Here is a 19,226-nt window from a genome sequence, read left to right on the forward strand (position 1 = left end):
CAACTTAGTGTTGGCTGAATGCTGGTGGATGAACGCTCACACACACACACACACACACACACACACACACACACACACACAAGTTGCAAATCCCAAGCAGCGATGTGAATATTTTTGCATATTTTCTGAATGAATTCAGGACGTTCCAACTGTCAACGCAGACAGAAGAGGAGTTTACAGGCCGATAACTGCAGGCCCTGAGGACTGAGCTCCCCTCACAGGACTGCGGGCGCCAGTTTAGTTTGTTTGTTTGTTTGTTTCACAACATTTTCAGCGGAGGCAAAAACAAATTAATAACAGAGAACGATCCGCATCCGTTTTTTTTTTTTACTTTTTTTTTTTTTTTTTTTAGGAATTATTTAAAACCTTTTGGAAATATTTCCACAGATGTGTCAGGATTTTGTCGGTGTCAAACAGCTGGCTAACGGTCCCCTGCAGGTTCGTCCACATCTGAAGGCTGAAGCAGCCGAACGTTGTTAGATTTCAGGGGTTTCGGTATCGCCGGCTGCATGACAAAATTAAAAATCAGGTTTAAGAAATGAAAAACTCTGGAGCGAGCAGTGTGACTGCTGCAGGGTGGAGTTAAAACTCCTGACAGGAAACTGCAAATGTGACGCTTCTCATTGCTGATATTCTAAAGTGGATTATTGGCAGAATAAAAATAATAATCTTCTGGCAAGAGTGATAATACACATCAGAATTTAGCAACCTCCCTCAAATATTTGCAAGTAAAACCGTCGTTCAATCAAAAGTAGGTGAGGCCGTCAAGAGGTGAAGCCTCGCAAACGCCGCAAGAAAAATAAGGAACGGATCTAAATGTTAAAAGAACCCAAGTAAACCCAGATGATAAAAGTCTGCAGATGTACGGGCGACAAATATTCATCAGGTATGAAACAGTGTGGTGGCCCTCAGCAGCCCTGAACATCAAGATACAAGTGACAGAATAAGAGGACTGGGACTGAATGGGTTACTGTGCTGTTGCCAGTTGAGTCGTAGGATAAATTGAGATGAAACAATAATAATAAAAAATTAAAGGCCCTTAAAAAGCAAAAAAAAAAAAAAAAGTCACAATAACGAGTAAAATAAATTCCCCATCAAAGCAGAGTTCGACCGCCGCCGTTTCCCAGGTGTGTAAAATCAAACGCAGCACAGAATTAATTCAAGTGTGTGACGCCGCAGCGTCGGGGCCTGAAACTGCAGCCTGCAGCTCATCAGACACACAGAAGAACTTCAGGTTACTTCATCCTTTTTAATCAAGTTTAGTTTCTCTGAAAAAGAAAACCAGACAGCAAAGGAAACAGACAGTACACGCTTCATACAAGTGAACGCTAACGACAAAAGTGCAAACAAAACAAACCCCAAAAAAGAATAAAATAAAATAAATTCAAGAAAAAACCTCCAGAAGAATGTGTACAAAACCAAAAGTGACATGGAGAGAGATTTTAGGGATAGAATTAAATAATAATAATTAAAAAAACAACAGCAACTGAGCCTATAATAGTGTGCGTTAGCCTCATTTGATAACGAAACCTACCCAGGCTCAGTCAGACTCACTGGTTTGTGCTTTTATTTTGCTAAAATATTCTTTATTTGTGGCTTCGCTGGCCTGCTTAGCATCTGAATGTGTGGCGGCTGCGCAGGCTGACAAGGTCGGCCTGGCTTTCAGGGCTTGAGGTGGCTTTTAGTTTCATCAGGGGTTACATAAGGTCGCCTGTCTTGCACTGTAAAAAAAATTACAGTTAAAAAAAGTGGGGGGTGGGAGAGAGGGAGGTGGGGGGGGGGTCGGTGTGCTTTTCTTTGAAATATCAGCAGACAAAGAAAATGCATCAGCATAAATTTCCCCAAATTTCAGGAGCTCAAACTGAATCGGCGTCACTGATGTGCAGCAGCAGAGGTTGGGTTCGCAGTGAGCGGCCCCGACATGGACGAGCAGCTCCGTTCATGTTTAAAGATCTGCAGCGGCGCCGCTTCATCCTCACGCGTTGGAGCCAGATGTTGTTTTTATGTTTAAAAACGCACGTCTGTTTCCTTGAAAATGCAGTAAACCGATTAGTTTCCTTCATTTGTGTTTGTTTGTCCGGCTGCTGTGCCGTTTTTGTTCCTGTTACATCATCATCATCATCATCATGTGCTGCTCTGCGTTTCCTGCTTGACTTTTGATTTGCTGTGTTTTTGCAGTGACGATGTTAATTTGACAGATTTGTGCTGCAGAGGTCAGCCGGCGCTGACCTGAGCTCTGAGGTCAGGCTATCGATGCCGCCGCCGCCGATACTCTCAGATTCTCTCGCGATTCTACAATTAGCGGGAAAAAAACAACAAACAAAAAAACACGTTCAATGTTTGTTTCTCAGCGAGACGCATCAACAGCAAGAAGTGGACGGTTGGTTGTGATTGTGGCTGCTGAACGGCAAAAAAAAAAAAAAAAAAAAACGCCGATATTTTCTTTTGTTTTACGTAACGTAATATTATTGAGTATTAAAGTTTTTTTTTTCAGTGGCAAGTGATTTTTAGTTCATTAAAATGTAATCAATCCGTTTATTTCCCAGTCTTGAGGGGAAATAAACGCACATCTCAAACAAACATTTTAATGCTTTGACAAAAAAAAAAAAAAAAAAAGCACCTTAAAAAAAATGCAATTTGCTGATTTTTCTCCTACAAATCAAGAGGCCGTTAATTGACTTTGAATTAAAGTTTAGGTCATAGAAATCAGACCTGCCACAGCTTTAAGAAATCAGTTCAAATGCATGTTCACATAATGAAAAGTGCAAAACTCTCTCTCTTTTTCCCTGAAGCCGCTCCTCTCTTCCCACTAAATCCCCAGCCTTGGTGATGTCACTGACACCGGCTGCAGGTGAAAGCCGGAGTTCCCCGCTGAGGTCAGCTGACGCTCCGTCCACAGACGCCATAAGCGACCTGGGCAGCTTTCACTCCCCCCAAACAAAACCGCTCCAAAGCTTCCACAGCTGAAAGTCTCCACAGGTGCTGTGCAAGTTGAAGCATTTCCCGCTGTTCTGATCTCGGTTCCTTGGGCGAATAAAACTCTTGAGGAAATGTTTAAATTTGCTTCCAGCCGAGATTAAATTCAAGGAAAAGCCTCATCCCCGTGGAGGGAAAGTTAAATTCTGCTTGTTTTTAAAGACATTTTTTCAAGCCAACACGTGGTGACTTAGAGAAGTTTTCCTCCTCATAAAAGCTGCATGTGTGTGTGTGTGTGTGTTTCAGGGCCTGCTGGGACTTCGCACCCCCACCCCCACCCCCCCAGCCCCGGAAGGGAACGTTCCAGAGGCCTCCTCCGGTGCTGCTGTTACCGGGGAACGGGAGCAGGTCAGCAGGTCACGGGATGGAAGCCTTATTGTTTGTTTTTTCAACATTAGGTGGTTATTTGTTTGCGCAGCGGCACTTGACACACATGCGCAGGAGCTCCCTGCTCATGCAGGCCTACACACACGCACGCACACACACACACACACACTCACACACACATATATATTCAAACTAAACTGATCTGGGCTCGTTTACCAAACACAAACACACGAAATATTCAGTTGCATAATTTAATATCTAAAGACTTTTGTTTGCCCCCCCCCCCCAAAAAAAAAGAAAAAAAAGAAAAAGACAGAAACCCAAAGTTTTTAACACTGAAAGCAACAGCGAGAATTTTTCAGATCCAATGTGTGTTTGGGACGTTTGGAAGGAACTCTCACAGTGAGCAGTTTTATTAGTTCTAGTGATTAGGACGTCCGGGGTCGAACCTGAGTAGAGATATGATTTGTAGGCTTGGGTTTTTGTTTTGTTTTTTTTGCTTTTTTTTGTGTGTTTTTTTTCTCTCAAACCCCTGATTGTGTTTGCTGATTTTAAGGCTTTTCCTGCTTTAAAAAACAAAAACAAAAAACAAAAACATTTAAAAAAAAAAACAAAAACGATTGTCTCGTTTCTCCTTGATTGTCTCAAAATTCATAAATAATTATTAACTGTGTTGGTCACCCTGCTGCCTCCATACTGATGATTATACACTAACAAATAGATCTTAAATAGATTGTACAATAAATACAAAACATAAATAAAAGACTCAAAGGAAGAACTGAAAATCTTTGTACAAGATATAAATAGCTTGAAATATACTTAGTGTTACCTTTGGCAAGTCTAGTTTACAGTTGTACAACCGGCAGGTAACAAAACTTTGTCCCTTTTCAACAAAATGCCACCAAAAAAAATCAGAATAAACCCGTTGCACCTCGGGGCGGAATATGGCCAAAAGTTCCACTTCATATATATTTTTGCGAACAAAGTTTGATATTTACCACTTATTATTTGCCCTTAACATGACGTCTTGTGCGTCCTCTTCCCGGTGCCGTCCACTGAGAGGCGATGGGGGAGGAGGGGGAGGTAGGGTGGGGGAAGGAGGGGTTCAGTTTAGGAACGCGTTCGGGGTCACCCTCTTTTGATGAGACAGCACCCCGGGGAACCCCGCGGACACGCCCGGGGAGAAGGCCGGTAGGGAGCTGTTTCTCAGGGAGTCTGATAGCAGGGACTGCGGGGAGCCGCCGCTCGCCAGGCCGCCGAATCCCGGTGCGCCCTGCTGGAGGTGCGGGGGCGGAGGGGGCGGCGGAGGCGGCGGGCCTCCTCCAGGCGGCCCTGCTGCCGCTGCAGCAGCGTGTTGGGTCCCTGAGACAAAATACCCGGTAGTCTGTCCGGACAGCAGCCCGACCGGCGACGTGCTCATCCCGTAACTGTTCGTCAAGCCCAGCGCCCCGGCGGCGGCGGACCCGCCGAGGAGGGAGCGCCCCAGGTCCCCGTTGCTCAGCTGCTCCACCGCGGGCAGCAGCGACCCGTAGCCGCCCGTCTGATTTAAAAACCCGGGTGAGGATCCGTTGTAGTGCGGGTGGTGGTGGTGGTGGTGAAGGGAGAGAAACGGAGAAATCTGCCAGTAGAGCGGGTTGTTCGCCCGCTCGTTAATCCCCAAGCCCAGAGGAGCGAAGCGCAGCCCGCGCTTCATCGCCAGTTTGCCCCGGGAGGTGGCGGAGCGCCGGCGGAGCTTCCCGGTTGTCCCCCCGATGAAGACATCGTCGCTGCTCGGGTCCAACATCCAGTAGTTCCCCTTCCCCGGGTCGTCGTAGTGCCGGGGGACTTTAACGAAGCACTTATTGAGGCTCAAGTTGTGGCGGATGGAGTTCTGCCAGCCCTGCTTGTGCTCCCGGTAATACGGGAAGTTTTTCATGATGAACTCGTAGATACCGTTCAGCGTGAGCCGCTTCTCGGGGCTCTGCCGGATGGCCATCATGATCAGGGCGTTGTAGCTGAAGGGAGGCTTGTCATATTTCCCGTTTTTCCCGCTATTATTGCCGTTACTGTGCTGCTCCGGGGTCGCCTTGGCGCCGTCCCCTCCTCCGCCTCCCCCTCCGCCCTCCTCGTCCTCTACCCCCTGCTCTTCCTTGCCCGGTTTCACCGGGTCCAAAACCCCGGCCGTGGAGTCCACCTCCGGGGGTTCAAGCGACTTCTCAGAGTCAGAGCCCGGAGAAGGGGAGAGGGTCCCGGGGATGCCCATGACCGCGGCGGCGGCGGCGGCAGCAACAGCGGAGTCCGGTCTGTCGCACTTGGAGGGCAGCAGGAGGCTCTTGATGCTGAAGGAGGAGGACCGGTGGACGGTCGGCGGGTCTTTTACATCCTCCATCCCCGGTGACGGGTCTCCCAAAAACTCGAGGATTCAATAATAACAATAACAATAATAATAATAAAAAATAACAACAACAACTCCAAGCTCGTCCACCTCCGTTATCCTGGCTGGAAACGAAAGAGAGACAGAGAAGAGAGAGAAAGGAGGGTCAGGATGAAAGATGCATGGATGGAGGAGTGGAGAGAGAGAGGGAGAGAGAGAGAGAGAGGGGGAGGAAGGGAGGGAGGAAGGTGGGCGGCTTGGATGTGGAGAAATTAGTAATTAAGGAGGTTCCGACCTCCCTGGGAGGAGGAGCTTCTCCAATTTGGTTGAATTTTTTTGTAAACAAAAAATTCTTATTTTTTTCCTCTAAATTCTTTTCGTCCGCGAACGGGGGTCTCTCTCTCTCTCTCTCTCTCTCTCTCCCTCTCTCTATATCTCTCTCTCTCTATCTATCCGTCCATCTATCTATCTATCTATCTGTCTATCTGTCTATCTATCTATCTATCTATCTATCTATCTATCTATCTATCTATCTATCTGTCTATCTATCTGTCTATCTATCTTTCTCGCGCGCGCGTTAACGTCTCCGGCGGCTCGTCGCCGCGTCGCTTCTCCGTTAATCTCCAAGTGTTTAAGCGCGTGCACTCCACTCCACTCTAAATTCAACGTTATAATTGCGTCGTGCGTCACACTCCTGTCCGTGTGTGTGTGTGTGCGCGCGCGCGCGAGTGTGTGTGTTTGTAAAATCCCGTCCTCTGCTTGTGCGTAAAAGCGCGCGTCTGTGCGTAAAAGCGTCCACGCAGTCAGTCAGGAAGCTTTGTTTTCTCCACGACAATAATAGTTTGAAATCATGTCGGCAAACACAGCGCGTGCACGCCAAGAGTGCGTGGTTGTGTGTTTGTGTGTGTCTTTTTTGGAGGGAGGGAGGGGGCGTGGTAGAGCACGGAGCGCGCGTCACTATTGTCTACTGATAAAAAAATCATTGTGCCGGACACACACACACACGCGCGCGCGCGCGCGCACACACACACAAAGTCCCCCCCATCCCCAAGGCAGCGAGTCTGACGCTGTAACCTGAGCGCCTCCCGTCAGCAGCAGGCGGTACTACAGCACAGTGACACCAGTGTATTTTGTGACTGATGCAAAGTGACCTGGAGAGCTAATAATGATTATAATACTAGTAATAATAGTAATGATATTAATAACAATAAATCTATACGGCAGTAGGTGTGGAAAATTAATGACTGATAGTCCGTCAACCTTCTGAAATCTCTTTTTCTCGTTTCTAAAATTTTCAGTTCAAAACATTTTTTTCCCTCAGTGTTGGTTTTTTTAAGCAAATGAAACTATGACAACGTCTCTCACTTCCGAATCGTCGACCAAATTTTCACGTCCGAATGAGCCGGCCTGCTGGCGTCTCTGGGGAAAGATTAAAAAGAAGAGACACTCAAGTCTGCTGGCACCGTGAGAGTCTCTTCCTTCGTGTGGTTGGGACTATAAAGTCGTCCAGTGTCGTTTTCTTCATTTTAATTCCTGCTCGAGATCTTTGGAAAAGTTTGGGAACTCCAAAAAAAGTAAAAGTCACGTGAACGTGAAGAAAGTTACGTTAAAAAAAGAAGAAGAATCCAGAATAACGGGAACATGTACTGATGGTCACGTGACGGATCCAAGCTCGCCGAGGTTCTCCCGCCTGGAATCTCAGTAGATGAGAAAAGTCAAATATCAGCTGATGAAACACGGAACGTTCGGTGGTCGTTGACGTGAATATTGAAGCTACGCCATCGTCTGAGCATGTCCTTGCTCCCAGCTGGATGGATCCCCACAGCCGTGTGTGTGTGTGTGTGTGTGTGTGTGTGTGTGTGTGTGTGTGTGTGTGTGTGTGTGTGTGTGTGTGTGTGTGCGCGCGGTCACGATGGTGATCTGTGTGTTTGTGGTGTTTCAGGATGAACCTGACGCAGCTCCTCCATCACCTGCATCCTGATTTCCTGCTGGACGGGAGAGAAACCAAAGATGAAAGTAAGACAACAAAAACACTCAGCAGCTGCTTGACAGCTGCCTGTTGTCATGTTGGTCGAGTTACTGGTGTTGGCACTGTCTCACCCTGTCTGTCTCTCTCCTCTTTCTGTCTCTCTCCTCTCTGTCTGTCTCTCACCCTCCTGTCTGTCTCTCTCCTCTCTGTCTGTCTCTCACCCTCCTGTCTGTCTCTCTCCTCTCTGTCTGTGTCTGTCTCTCTCCTCTCTGACTGTCTCTCTCCTCTTTCTGTCTCTCATTCTCCTGTCTGTCTCTCTCCTCTGTCTGTCTCTCACCCTCCTGTCTGTCTCTCTCCTCTCTGTCTGTGTCTGTCTCTCTCCTCTCTGACTGTCTCTCTCCCCTCTTTCTGTCTCTCATCCTCCTGTCTGTCTCTATCCTCTCTGTCTGTCTCTCTCCTCTCTCTGTCTGTCACCCCCGTCTGTCTCTCACCCTCTTGTCTGTCTCTCTCCTCTCTGTCTGTCACCCTCCTGTCTGTCTCTCTCCTGTCTGTCTCTCACCCTCCTGTCTGTCTCTCACCCTCCTGTCTCTCTCTCCTCTCTGTCTGTCACCCTCCTGTCTGTCTCTCTCCTGTCTGTCTCTCACCCTCCTGTCTGTCTCTCACCCTCCTGTCTCTCTCTCCTCTCTGTCTGTCACCCTCCTGTCTGTCTCTCTCCTCTCTGTCTGTCTCTCACCCCCGTCTGTCTCTCACCCTCCTGTCTGTCTCTCTCCTCTCTGTCTGTGTCTGTCTCTCTCCTCTCTGACTGTCTCTCTCCCCTCTTTCTGTCTCTCATCCTCCTGTCTGTCTCTATCCTCTCTGTCTGTCTCTCTCCTCTCTCTGTCTGTCACCCCCGTCTGTCTCTCACCCTCTTGTCTGTCTCTCTCCTCTCTGTCTGTCACCCTCCTGTCTCTCTCCTCTCTGTCTGTCTCTCACCCTCCTGTCTGTCTTTGTCTGTCTCTCTCCTCGGTCTCTCACCCTCCTGTCTGTCTCTTTCTGTCGATCTCTTTTCTGTCTGTTTCTCACCCTCCTGTCTGTTTTCTCCTTACTGTCTGTCTCTCACCCTCCTGTCTGTCTTTCTTCCATCTGTCTCTCACCCTCCTGTCTGTCTTTGTCTGTCTCTCTCCTCGGTCTCTCACCCTCCTGTCTGTTTTCTCCTTACTGTCTGTCTCTCACCCATCTGTCTCTGTGTCTGTCTCTCACCTTCCTGTCTGTCTCTCACCCTCCTGTCTGTCTCTCTCTCCTCTCTGTCTGTCTCACACCAGCCCTGGTTGGCTCAGTGTCTCTGACTCTTAAAGGTATCTGAGGAACAGACAGATTGTTTCAAACTCAGTCGGACTCCAGTGTTTTTCCTAAAACTTTATTTATGAAGTGTTGGAGTTAAAACTTCAGCTGAATTCCGGTTCGGTACCAACAGAACTGACCCGACTGGTCCTGAAACCTTCAGAGCACTTGTGGGCTTCCCTGCTCTGATCTTGTCAGACATCACAGCTCCAGCCGACGCTGATGCTTTCATGTCTGCGTTTCTCCTAAAATTTCATTAAATGAGCTCAAACCAGTTGACCTGCAAAGCCTGGAGCTTTCAGGGCCCCTGCAGCTACGACGCTAATCCAGCTCTGCTGCCACCGCTAGCCGGGACGCCACTTGCTCACCGGCCAGTTTATTAGGTACTGGTCATTATTAGCTTCTTAAACCGGGCTGATTGGACCTTTGAGTGGCTCCACATCAGCAAGCGAGTCTGCATGATGAGGTTTTACTCCTGAAATAATCTGGAACTAAAAAAGAAAACAAAAAAAACGGATAAAAACCTTTTATTCCGCCCCCTTTTCGTTTATAATCACTTTCCGTGAATTAATGAGTTAAATCATTTTAATAAACTCACATTTAAGATACACATAATCCTGAAAAATCAGATACACAATGTTTAATTAACTTGTCTTCTCACATATTAATACCACATAAAGTGATCAGTCACTGACTGGCTCTTTTAATTATTCAGGCAGAATTTAAAATCGTTTAAAAAAGTTAAAAATCCAACGTATTTTGCACAAGCCTTTCTTAATTATTAGCACCTTTCAACACCGACACGCACGAGCTCTCTGATCGCTGTTTGTTTACACTCACTGTAGATTTTGTATGACAACAGAGCTGAAATCCAGATTACACACACACACACACACACACACACACACACACACACACACAGTCCTCCAATCTGCTGTGTTAAATCTCTGCTGCATTTTTGTGCCAGATGGTGTTTCTGTTTAACTGCATCTGAACCTCCAACAAAGGCTCCGTCCCCTCTCTCTCTCTCTCTCTCTCTCCCCCTCCACACACACACACACACACACACACTCATACAGTTAATGTAAACAAAACCTAATTTCAATGGATGAGTGAGTTTCACTCCCAGCATTTTCATCATGTAATTTGCTCAAGTCTTATTTTTCTATAACAATAAACTATAATAACGTTTTCTCAGCAATTTAAAATGTTTTTATTGACTAAAAGAGGAGTCTGACAAGTTCCCGCTCATGAGCGGCTCTACGTTTGCTCCAAACCCTGTCGCACTCGTTAGCGCCTTGTGCTACCAGGCGTCATGCTAACTGTTTGCCGCCTGGTAGCACATCATGAGCAGTCGCCTGCCTGGAAACCTTTGCGAGGCTGCGAGAGTCAAACAAAGCAGCAAAGTGGCGGCTCGAGAACTAAACAATCAACCGACGCTCTGTTAGTGGAGAAGTTGTCCGTTATTCTCGGTTCGTTCATCATTCCCCAGAAGATCGAGCAGGTCGGTGGTGAGCTCGAGTGGTGAAAATGACCTATATTCATGTATGAGTGACAGACGCCATCTAGTGGCGGCAGTAATTATTACCACCTGAAAGTAGGAGGGCACAAGTCATCAATAACAGGGATAATCAATCTGCATAAGGAGGGGCGGAGGATGGACAGGCACAAGAGTTGTGGGTGGAGAATGCTTTTACATGATGTTTTGTGGCTGTTGTTGACAGGAAGCAGATCTGCGAGTGGGCGCCGCTCAGCTGCAGCGTTGGCTTTCGGTTCCCGTCAAAGAAGGACTCATTTGAATCCAAACCTAAACCTCGCCTGAGCGTGCGCCGTCACCGCTGGTTGATGTTTGGCTGCAGCTGTAGCTGGAGGACCTGTGGCCCGGTGACGAGTTCAGCTCGGCTTTACTTAAAAGGATCCTCAGCGGACTGAGGCAGTGAGTCTGTGTGTTGCTTCTGCTACTCAGTGTCTTCTTACACTCATGATTATGGCCTTAAGCACTCACCATAAGGTAAACAGCCTGCACAGTAAGCTTGCATCATCAGGGGAAATACCATCCCTCCATCCTCTCGACCTGCTCCGGCTGAGTTCTCCTTGGACCTGTTGGAGTTGAAACGTTTCCAGTGACCCAAAAGAAACACGTCTCCTCTCCCTGGCGTGTTCTGTGCAGGTGATCCAGACTAAAAGTTGATCCTGCAGCCCAGTGGAGGCTCTCACTCGCTGGTACAAGTGAGAACCACCTGCACTCACGTAGAAGTGACAGAGTCGTCATTCTGACGTCAGTAAAAGGGGGATGAAACCAGAAGGAGGAGGCGGCGGATGGATGGATGGATGGATAATTCCAGAGAGTCACGTTCACGTTCAGTCTTTCCCTAAACCAGGTGCTGAAGGTAGCAGACGTGATGAATCGGAGGCTGCAGACAAACAGCCTGAACCCTCAACAGTCGGCCTGCTTCAAACTTAAAAAGAGGGATCATTCAATTCCAAAATAAGGATCTCCACCTGAAACAAATCAAGTGGTTTTTGTTTAAAAAATTTTTTTTTGTTGTTTTGTTGCAAAGCCAAGAAAACAGTTTTCAGACACACAAGACTAACGATGTCCTGCAGATTACCACCACTAGGGGCACCGGGTCAGACCGCACCTGTGCTGTCGGGGTGAGCCGACTGTCATGGTTCCTCTCGCAGATCAGTCAGAGAGTTCCAGAGCCGTCGGTGGTGTCAGTTTTTCCACCAACCCAGTTCATCACCAGCTGCACAGATCACGGCACTGTTGCCAAAACAGCACAAGTATTTATGAGCAGCGTTTTAAGAGTTAGCTTATCATGAGTCTGCTCTCGCAAAACATGAACTTGGCTGACTCCTCGTCCATCACAAGCTCTCGGCCGAGGAGGGGCAGAGAAACCAGATCCCGGCTTTCGTTTGATCATTCCTAAAGTCCAGCCCCGTCTGATTTTTGCACACCGCTCTGAAGTTCCCCACCAACTGTTGTTTTCTAAGAAGAGGTGAGTCTTGGTGGAGCGCTGATCCTCCGATTGATTTCACCTGTTAAAGCCGATTTAGTCATCAAAGAGAGGAGATCCTGGAGGAGGGAGGTTAAGTCGCGGAAGTGAGAAGGAAGTTAATGTGATTCGGCATCTCCACCGTCAACATTTCAAGCCCTCGTCCTCTTTGCTTGCGTATGAATTAAACATGCTGATTGAGAGAATGAACAACAAAGCATAAAACATGAGTTTGTTCTTAAAGCTGCGGAAGCCCTGAGAGGCAGGAGGCACAAAACTCCCGACAGTCAAATTTCTGATGTGGATTCTCGAGGATTGCGTCAGATTTGGTTGATGGAAAAAAAATTAAATGAAAAGCTCCCCCGGGTTTGTTAATTACGACTCATCCGGCTGAAAGTGATTCCTCGACATCACCCGATTTTTTTTTTTTTTTTTTTTTTTTTTTGCTTGACCGTAAAATAGAAAGGCAACTATTTTCTAAGGTCGATCCACAGCGTTTTTAGACGGACGTGGAGGTGCGCTTGATTTAAAACAAACACTGAAGTTCCGGAACCTTTCTTCTTTCTTGGCTGTTCTTTCTTGACTTGTGTCACTTGAAAATGTTGTGTTGTTTTTGTTTTTGGGTTTTTTTTTCCCCCACATCAGCAGGTGGATATGAGATAGATGTAGAAAATATACCCTCACTCTTCTGCAGCTCCGGTGTGAGTTTCGTTCAATGTCTCCATTTAATTTATGAACTTAGGGGGGGGGGGGGGGGATTGTACGAAAGACAAAAACAAGAAACAGAAAAATTTGGCAGCAAGGATTATAAAACCAGTGAAGCTTTTCTGATGTGTGATTGTAATTCAGGGCTCCTAAATAATTAATGTGTGTATAAAATAATGATATTTCTGTATAAAATAATGATGTCACAGCCACCCACGTATGTACGTATACTGAGAGCGACATATGTAAAGGGAGCTAAATGGGAAGCGACACTGGCAGGGTTACAAACCCAGATCCCGCCGACACCAGCAGGCTTTTAAAGTGTTTGCAGCCGTGATGTGTTTTGACAGCTTGTATGAAAACAGCCAACAAACGACAAACATGCGGCGGAACGTACGGCGAATCTTCAGGATTCAAGTAGCTCTCCTGACGTCAATCCGCGTATTTTTTTGGTCGACATAAAAATGTGTACTTTTATTTTTCCGGTGTCAATGTTTCCACCTTGAACTCGGTGACGTTGGCTGCATCAAATTTGGAAGGTAAAGATGGGACTGGTTAACGCCGCCCATCACGCGATGGCGCAAGTGACCGTCGGGGTCAAGATCAGACAGCAGGGGCCCGCTTGGATTTCTCTGGCAAGTCATTTGAAGCGATTTGTTCAGAAATTCTGCTTCAAGCACGATGTAAAATAACCTTTAAACAAAAGGAAAGAAAGGAACCGGTCTGATCAGGTGATTTCAGCGTCTGTCGTGTTTTCAAGAAAAGAAATAAATGACGGCCGTATAAACTTGACTTTCATCCAGAATTATCAACTGATGTTTATCCTGAACCCTTTGCCATGCACCATAATTCATAATTGTTGGGTCTGGATTGTGTGTAATGAACCACGCACGCACGCGCAAAAAAACTCTGCGCAACATAAATCGTTGAACTGTCAAGTCACAAACCTCAAACCCTAACCTGCTGCTTTAACTGGAATTCCCACGCCACGAAATCAAAGAGTTACGAGTTTGACGAGGTTAAAAAAAGTTCCGGAACCTTTCTTTCTTGGCTGTTAATTCATAAATAGACAGAACTGGACTTGTGTCACTTGAAAATGTGGTGGGGTTTTTTTTGTTTTGTTTTTTCTCTCTCCCGCAGATCAGCAGGTGGGTACGAGCCAGCGTACGGAAACGTAACGTCTCCTGATCCACAGGAGCGGGAAAGAAAGAGAGAGCAAGTGTTAGGTGACCTACTAGCCCAGAAAATGTCAACATCAAAGCAGTAAAAGAGACATGTCGACTCATAAACACATGGATACACACTCTCGCACACAGGGTGACACACCAGAGACAGTAAACACACAAGGTCACTCCGGCAAAGACACCAAGTCCTCACGAAACCTTTTAGGAGCCTAAATGTCCGAAGTGAATCCGAATGTTTTGTGTTCCTGGTTTGAGCCATCACGCTCTGTCAGGCAGGTTCAGAGCTTCCCTCCTCTCATCATGAAGGAGACCAACTCTTGGTGTGCGTCTCCTCACGTGACGTGAAGGTCGGACATACGAACCCTCCAATAACCAAACAACTCAACCTTTATACTCTATCACACAATATAAAACGCTGAGATACTGTGGCGTGATTGATTGACGCCTGCTCCGAGGTGACGGCGTAAATGTGCAGATGAGCGCAAACATTGCTGAGGCTGATGCAAAGGGACAAAAATGTTTGCTTGAATTTATGAGGTGATGTAATGGTACGTGAGATTAATGTGGGTTTCACTCCGGAAAACCACTGAGATGAGGGTTCAGCGCACGTTTGTCTTTTAAAATCCTGGAATTCCAGCCCCTCCTCGCGGTTCGACTGATGCAGCGGTTGGTCGGGTTTGTGGACAGAAGTTGTTGTGTCAAGTAATTCATCGATAGTTTGTGGGAAACTATGATGAGATGTGACAGCCTGTCTGTCACTATGAGGCATTTACCGACGCTGTTTTTCAAGCATGAGCTGCCTCTCCCACTCAGCCACCGTGGCTTTGACTTCTGCGGCGGCTCTTTGATTGACCCCTGTCATCTTAGTTTCAAAGGTTGCGCGGTTGCGGCCGCCGTCGACGTCACAAGCTGCATCTTCTAGGATCCCAAACGCTCTCGCTGTTTCTCAAAGACCTCTCAACCTGGTTTTACCATTTTCCCCTCCTCTTCAGGTACATATGTTGGTTTGTGATCCGCCACATGTCAAACTATTTGTGACAGATATGACAGGGTCGTCTGCGAACGTGATTATTTTGGCTTATTGGTCCTGACATGATGGAGCGCAAAATGGTTTCAAGTTGAAACAAAGATGTTTTGAGGAGCAGGTGGAGGAGGAGGGAGTCTTAGCAGAGAGATGAGGAAGGCGGACAGGAACTTACTTCCTGTCAAAGCACGTTAAGAGCGAGGCGGCCACACTGTACCTCCCTCTGGAGAGTACAGTGCAGGGAGATGGGTCCTGGTCCTCCATGTTGGCGATATTATTGCAGACGGAGCCGTTACATCGAGAGACGCCAAACTAATTCAGGCTGACTCGCCGGCAGCTTTGGGGTCATCCGGAGTTTAAAGCTATTAATAGCACCGGGTGTTAAAGCAGAACCCCCCCCCCCACACACACACACACACACTGCTCCTCCCATACCACGCCACACACAGCCACACACACACACAACATATTAAGAAGTACATTCATACATGCATACCGCCTGTGGGTTCTACACACACACACACACACACACACTGCAAGCAAACATGTACACCCTCGTCATTGAGAGAAAGAGGAGGAGGGAAGAAGGTCTGGTTGGCTGGGTGACAGAGCTCCCATGTTGCCATGAGGCAGAGAAGCGTCCGTTACAAATCAAAACATTCAGTTGATTCACTCTGGGATGTTTTCTTCCCCCTCCTCCCCCTCTCTCTCTCTCTCTCTCTCTCTCTCTCTCTCACCACCCCCCCACCCCCCCCCCCCCCACCCCTGGTGTTTGGGATGCTCACACACTGACCTAAATTGGTAACCAGCGATGATATCCATGTTCGTGAGTTTGCATATGTGACATTTTGGGGGAGCGTTTGGTCGTTTACGCCTCTCCCAAAACATACATTTGGAAAATACTTAAATATTAATATTTGTGTGTTTTTATTTCAACAGAGGGTTAAGAAAACATGTTGCCCGTGGCAGGGTGGTTTCAGACGTTTCAGACAGGACGCACAGACGCGCTCCTACACCAAGGCAACGAATGGGTTCCACGGTGCAGGGCATCCCACACCTCCTCCTACCAGAAATCAGGAAAAAGATCAAAGAGGCTGTGGTGAACTCTTTGTTGTTGAGACACAGCCACAGATAACAGCATCGCCATAGTGGGGTGAGGACTCGGGTCCGGATCCGGTTTGCCAGGTCTCCAAGAGGAAACAAAAACCTCCTGCACCTCACCTGGACCTCACCATGTACTCTTGGACTATTTCCTTTTGTTTCCTGGGGACTGAACCCAACCACTGACCTAGAATCAGCTCCAAAATACTTTTATCATCGGGGGACGTAGATTTTGCCCAGATCTACTGGTCTCACGTCTGGTTTGCATCCCTCAGGATTCAGACTGTGCAACTGCTTTGAGGAGTCAGAAAGCGCCAAAAAAGAGAGAGAGAGAGAGGGAGAGAAAGAAAACAAAGTTTTCTTATTTTGTTTATACACATTTTCCAAGCCTCCAGCAGCAGCGCAGCTGAACGCAGCTGAGACTTGGAATGCTGCGTTCGCTCGGAACTTCAGCTTCACGATGAATTTGACTCGCAGCTTGAGGTTGTTCCTGGCTACATATGGAGTCCATGCGGAGGGACACAGATGTAGAACGAGGACCGTATGTAATCTGAGGGACAGATGACTAATCAGACTCAGCCCTGTTTCACTGGCCGCTGGCACAGAGTGACTGTATCCGATCAGTGACCAGCGACTCACTCTGCCTTTATGTAACAGAGTTGGACCTGAACTCACTTTCTGCCTTTAAATGCGAGTCTGCAGTCATTTAAACTGCTGCTGCACTGCCAGGGCTCATGTTTGACAGGTTCCTCTCACGCCGCTGTACTAAAGCTTTTCTGCCCGTTAAACCAGATTCATATTTGTGTCACTGGTTTCTGCTGACATACAAAATACAGGGTTGTGTGTCTGCGTGTTTCAGCTGATTTCGTTCCTCGTCACAGACTAAATATATCCATACGTGTTGCACCCCTCCTCCCCGTCCTCTTATGCAATCTGCTCCTCTGTTCGTTGACGTGCACGTACTTAGAAGGTTCCTCTGATGCTGCTGACACCGGACCAGCTTGAGATGGTCCTCGTGGGCTTCCGTAGACCTCACTTTAAATCCAAAGTAGATTAATGGGTCAGGTTAGACAAGTTCACTCAGGGTTCAAGTGACGGTTCAGACAGAGTTCAGCCGAGCAAAGACGGACAGAGGGAGGGGAGGGGGGGAGTCGGAGCCGCTCGGCTGGAAAACACCACAGAGAGAACCGAGGCTCAAACACAGAACCATCGTATCAGGACTGAGATGCAGAGCCAGCAGAACGGTCTGAATGGCCGTCCATTTGTTTCTCTGGGCTCAGGAGATTCAGTCGACTCCAGCGACTTGACTCCAGACCTGCTCCCTGGCTCTCGGAGGGGAAGCCAGAACCGGTGGCATATTTTTCCTTTTTCAGACACTAAAACTAGAGATGTTTATGTCCATGCTGCAGCGTCAGTGTTTGCTGCACAGAACAACCAAACAACATTCGTTCCTCCTCATATCATCTTATCCTGTACAGGGTAGCAGCCGAATGTCAGCCTGAGCCGGTGGGTGCCCTCAGGGGAGAGGCAGGATCTCCCTGGAGCGGTGGCTACTCCATCGCTCGGTATGCTCAGAGAAAAACGTGTCCTCATTCAAAATTCTTTGTTGAAGTTTTGTCTTTCAGTGTTTCAGGACAGAAACGTCTCTCCCAAGTTTTGATTGTGCGACGTGACGGTTACAGGTGAGCTGGAGAGGAACATGGGCCGCTATCCAGGAGAGTGAATCAGGTGTTCCCCCCTGGTGGTCTGAGTAAGTACTGCTGGTTGGATGTCATTCACAATAATTAAATCAACTTTAATCAAGTCTTATTCTTTTATATGAACCTTTTATGGTCTAGTTGTCACATAACCATGATGCAAAACATAACAACTCACTATACTTTTACTGAATTCCATACACAGATTATTATATTTCCCACATTCCCACTGACAAAGTCCATTCATACAGAGACATTTTTTCCATCACGGTCTTCTTTTTCCGGAGTTGCAGTTAAAGGTTTGGCTTTAATATTTCTCCGATGAGGCTATAAACTGGGCTGCGGCGTTCTTCCAGGTTCTCTCAGTTTCAGTGGTAATTGATGATAACAAGCAAGTCACATCGGCTCTTAATCAGCAGTCCCTGTTTCAGCTGGGACTCAGCAGCAAACGTGGGCGCTGTTCTGCTGCTTATCATCAGGAATTTCTGTGTACAAACACTGATGCTGTGTTACTTGGACAGAAAAGGGCAATATGACTTCCGACCACAGCTAAACGCTGTGTAAAGCACTGGAGCCTCCTCTGAAATATAGATTATGAACAGATTGAATTATGCATCACAGCATGTAGGCTTGTGCCGCCGCCGCCGCCGCTGGGACCCTCGATCCGAATGAGGCGGGTACAGTATCTGACTTATTCATGTGGGTGCAGCTGCAGGACCAGCGGTTCAGTGCTGCGTAAGCTCCTTGACCTCCAAGCTCGTGGTTTAGCCGAGGTTACCGGCTGCAGCTCGAGTTCACGGCGGGGTCAGACCGCGAGGCTCGGCGTGTCTCAGCGGGTTCAGCTTTTAGTTCTGTCAGATCAACTCTGCAAGTGTTTCCTGTTTTAAAATGAGAGGATTTCACATTTCGACTGATGACCTACGCATAATCTGAAGTATCAAAAGCTGGTTTTAGGGGTGTTCAAGTATTTCAGCATCCCTGAAAATAAGCAACGACTCATCACTGTAAAAATACCTTCATGAAAATAGTTATTGGTATATAATATGTCGAAAAATCATTCATATATTCATTTTTATCCAGAGAAATGATGTGATTGATCAGTTTTCCAAGCACCGTGTGACATGTGACACTCCTTTGATGCAAGAAACCAAATCCTCACACACACACTGAGGTTTGTGCAGCTTTGTTTTGCCACTCAAATCATTCCTGGATCCCTGAACCAATCCTCCGGACCTTTCAGTTGGACCTGAACTAAACTGACAGGTGTGAAATCTCTCCTGACTCCGGACTCTTCCATTTCCAAATGAACCATAGCTTGATTCGTGAGGGGCGAGAACGTCGTCACACTTTATACGGAACCATTTATAGGCAGTGAACAAACACACTGTGGGTTGAAAACAGATGCTGGTACCTAGAGAGACAGAGGGGGGACGGACCAGAGGCTGCAGCGCTGGGAGCTCCGCTTCTCCCCCAGAGTCCAGTTTGATGCTCCAGGGCTTTGCGCCCAGGCACACGCTCCCTTGGCCTGAGGGAAGTGGAGCTCCCAGCGCTGTACAGTTCAGCGAGCAGGT

General features: G+C 47.4%; 2 protein-coding genes and 1 long non-coding RNA gene across 5 annotated transcripts in view; 2 read left to right on the forward strand and 1 right to left on the reverse strand.

Annotated features, from left to right (window-relative positions):
- Nucleotides 1–16,927, forward strand: part of LOC147247159 (uncharacterized) — a 20,251-nt gene extending 3,324 nt beyond the window's left edge. The window contains exons 2-6 of one of the 2 annotated variants that reach the window (XR_015109441.1): nt 3,223–3,324; nt 7,599–7,672; nt 10,670–10,881; nt 13,790–13,875; nt 15,797–16,927. This is a non-coding gene — a long non-coding RNA (uncharacterized LOC147247159). Of the gene's footprint in view, nt 1–3,222; nt 3,325–7,598; nt 7,673–10,669; nt 10,890–13,789; nt 13,876–15,796 lie in introns of those variants that run through there. The other variant, XR_015109442.1, reaches the window with a different exon arrangement.
- On the reverse strand, nt 3,115–6,226 carry LOC147247160 (forkhead box protein G1-like). The gene has a single exon (XM_086180543.1). It carries the CDS (start codon nt 5,669–5,671, stop codon nt 4,409–4,411), a length of 1,263 nt encoding a protein of 420 aa, XP_086036669.1. The 5' UTR covers nt 5,672–6,226; the 3' UTR covers nt 3,115–4,408.
- A 761-nt stretch (nt 16,928–17,688) lies between the features above and the next one.
- The window catches only part of LOC147247161 (acylphosphatase-2-like), a 72,222-nt gene continuing 70,684 nt past the window's right edge, over nt 17,689–19,226 (forward strand). For both annotated transcript variants that reach the window (XM_086180721.1, XM_086180724.1), the window contains exon 1: nt 17,689–17,708. The gene's annotated coding sequence lies outside the window, so the exon portion shown is untranslated. The remainder of the gene's footprint in view (nt 17,709–19,226) is intronic.

This window comes from Aulostomus chinensis, chromosome 16 (genome assembly GCF_037954235.1).
Source record: "Aulostomus chinensis isolate RoL2024-O1b breed Wild chromosome 16, RoL_Achi_v1.0, whole genome shotgun sequence".
In the NCBI taxonomy this organism is placed as follows: Eukaryota; Metazoa; Chordata; class Actinopteri; order Syngnathiformes; family Aulostomidae; genus Aulostomus; species Aulostomus chinensis.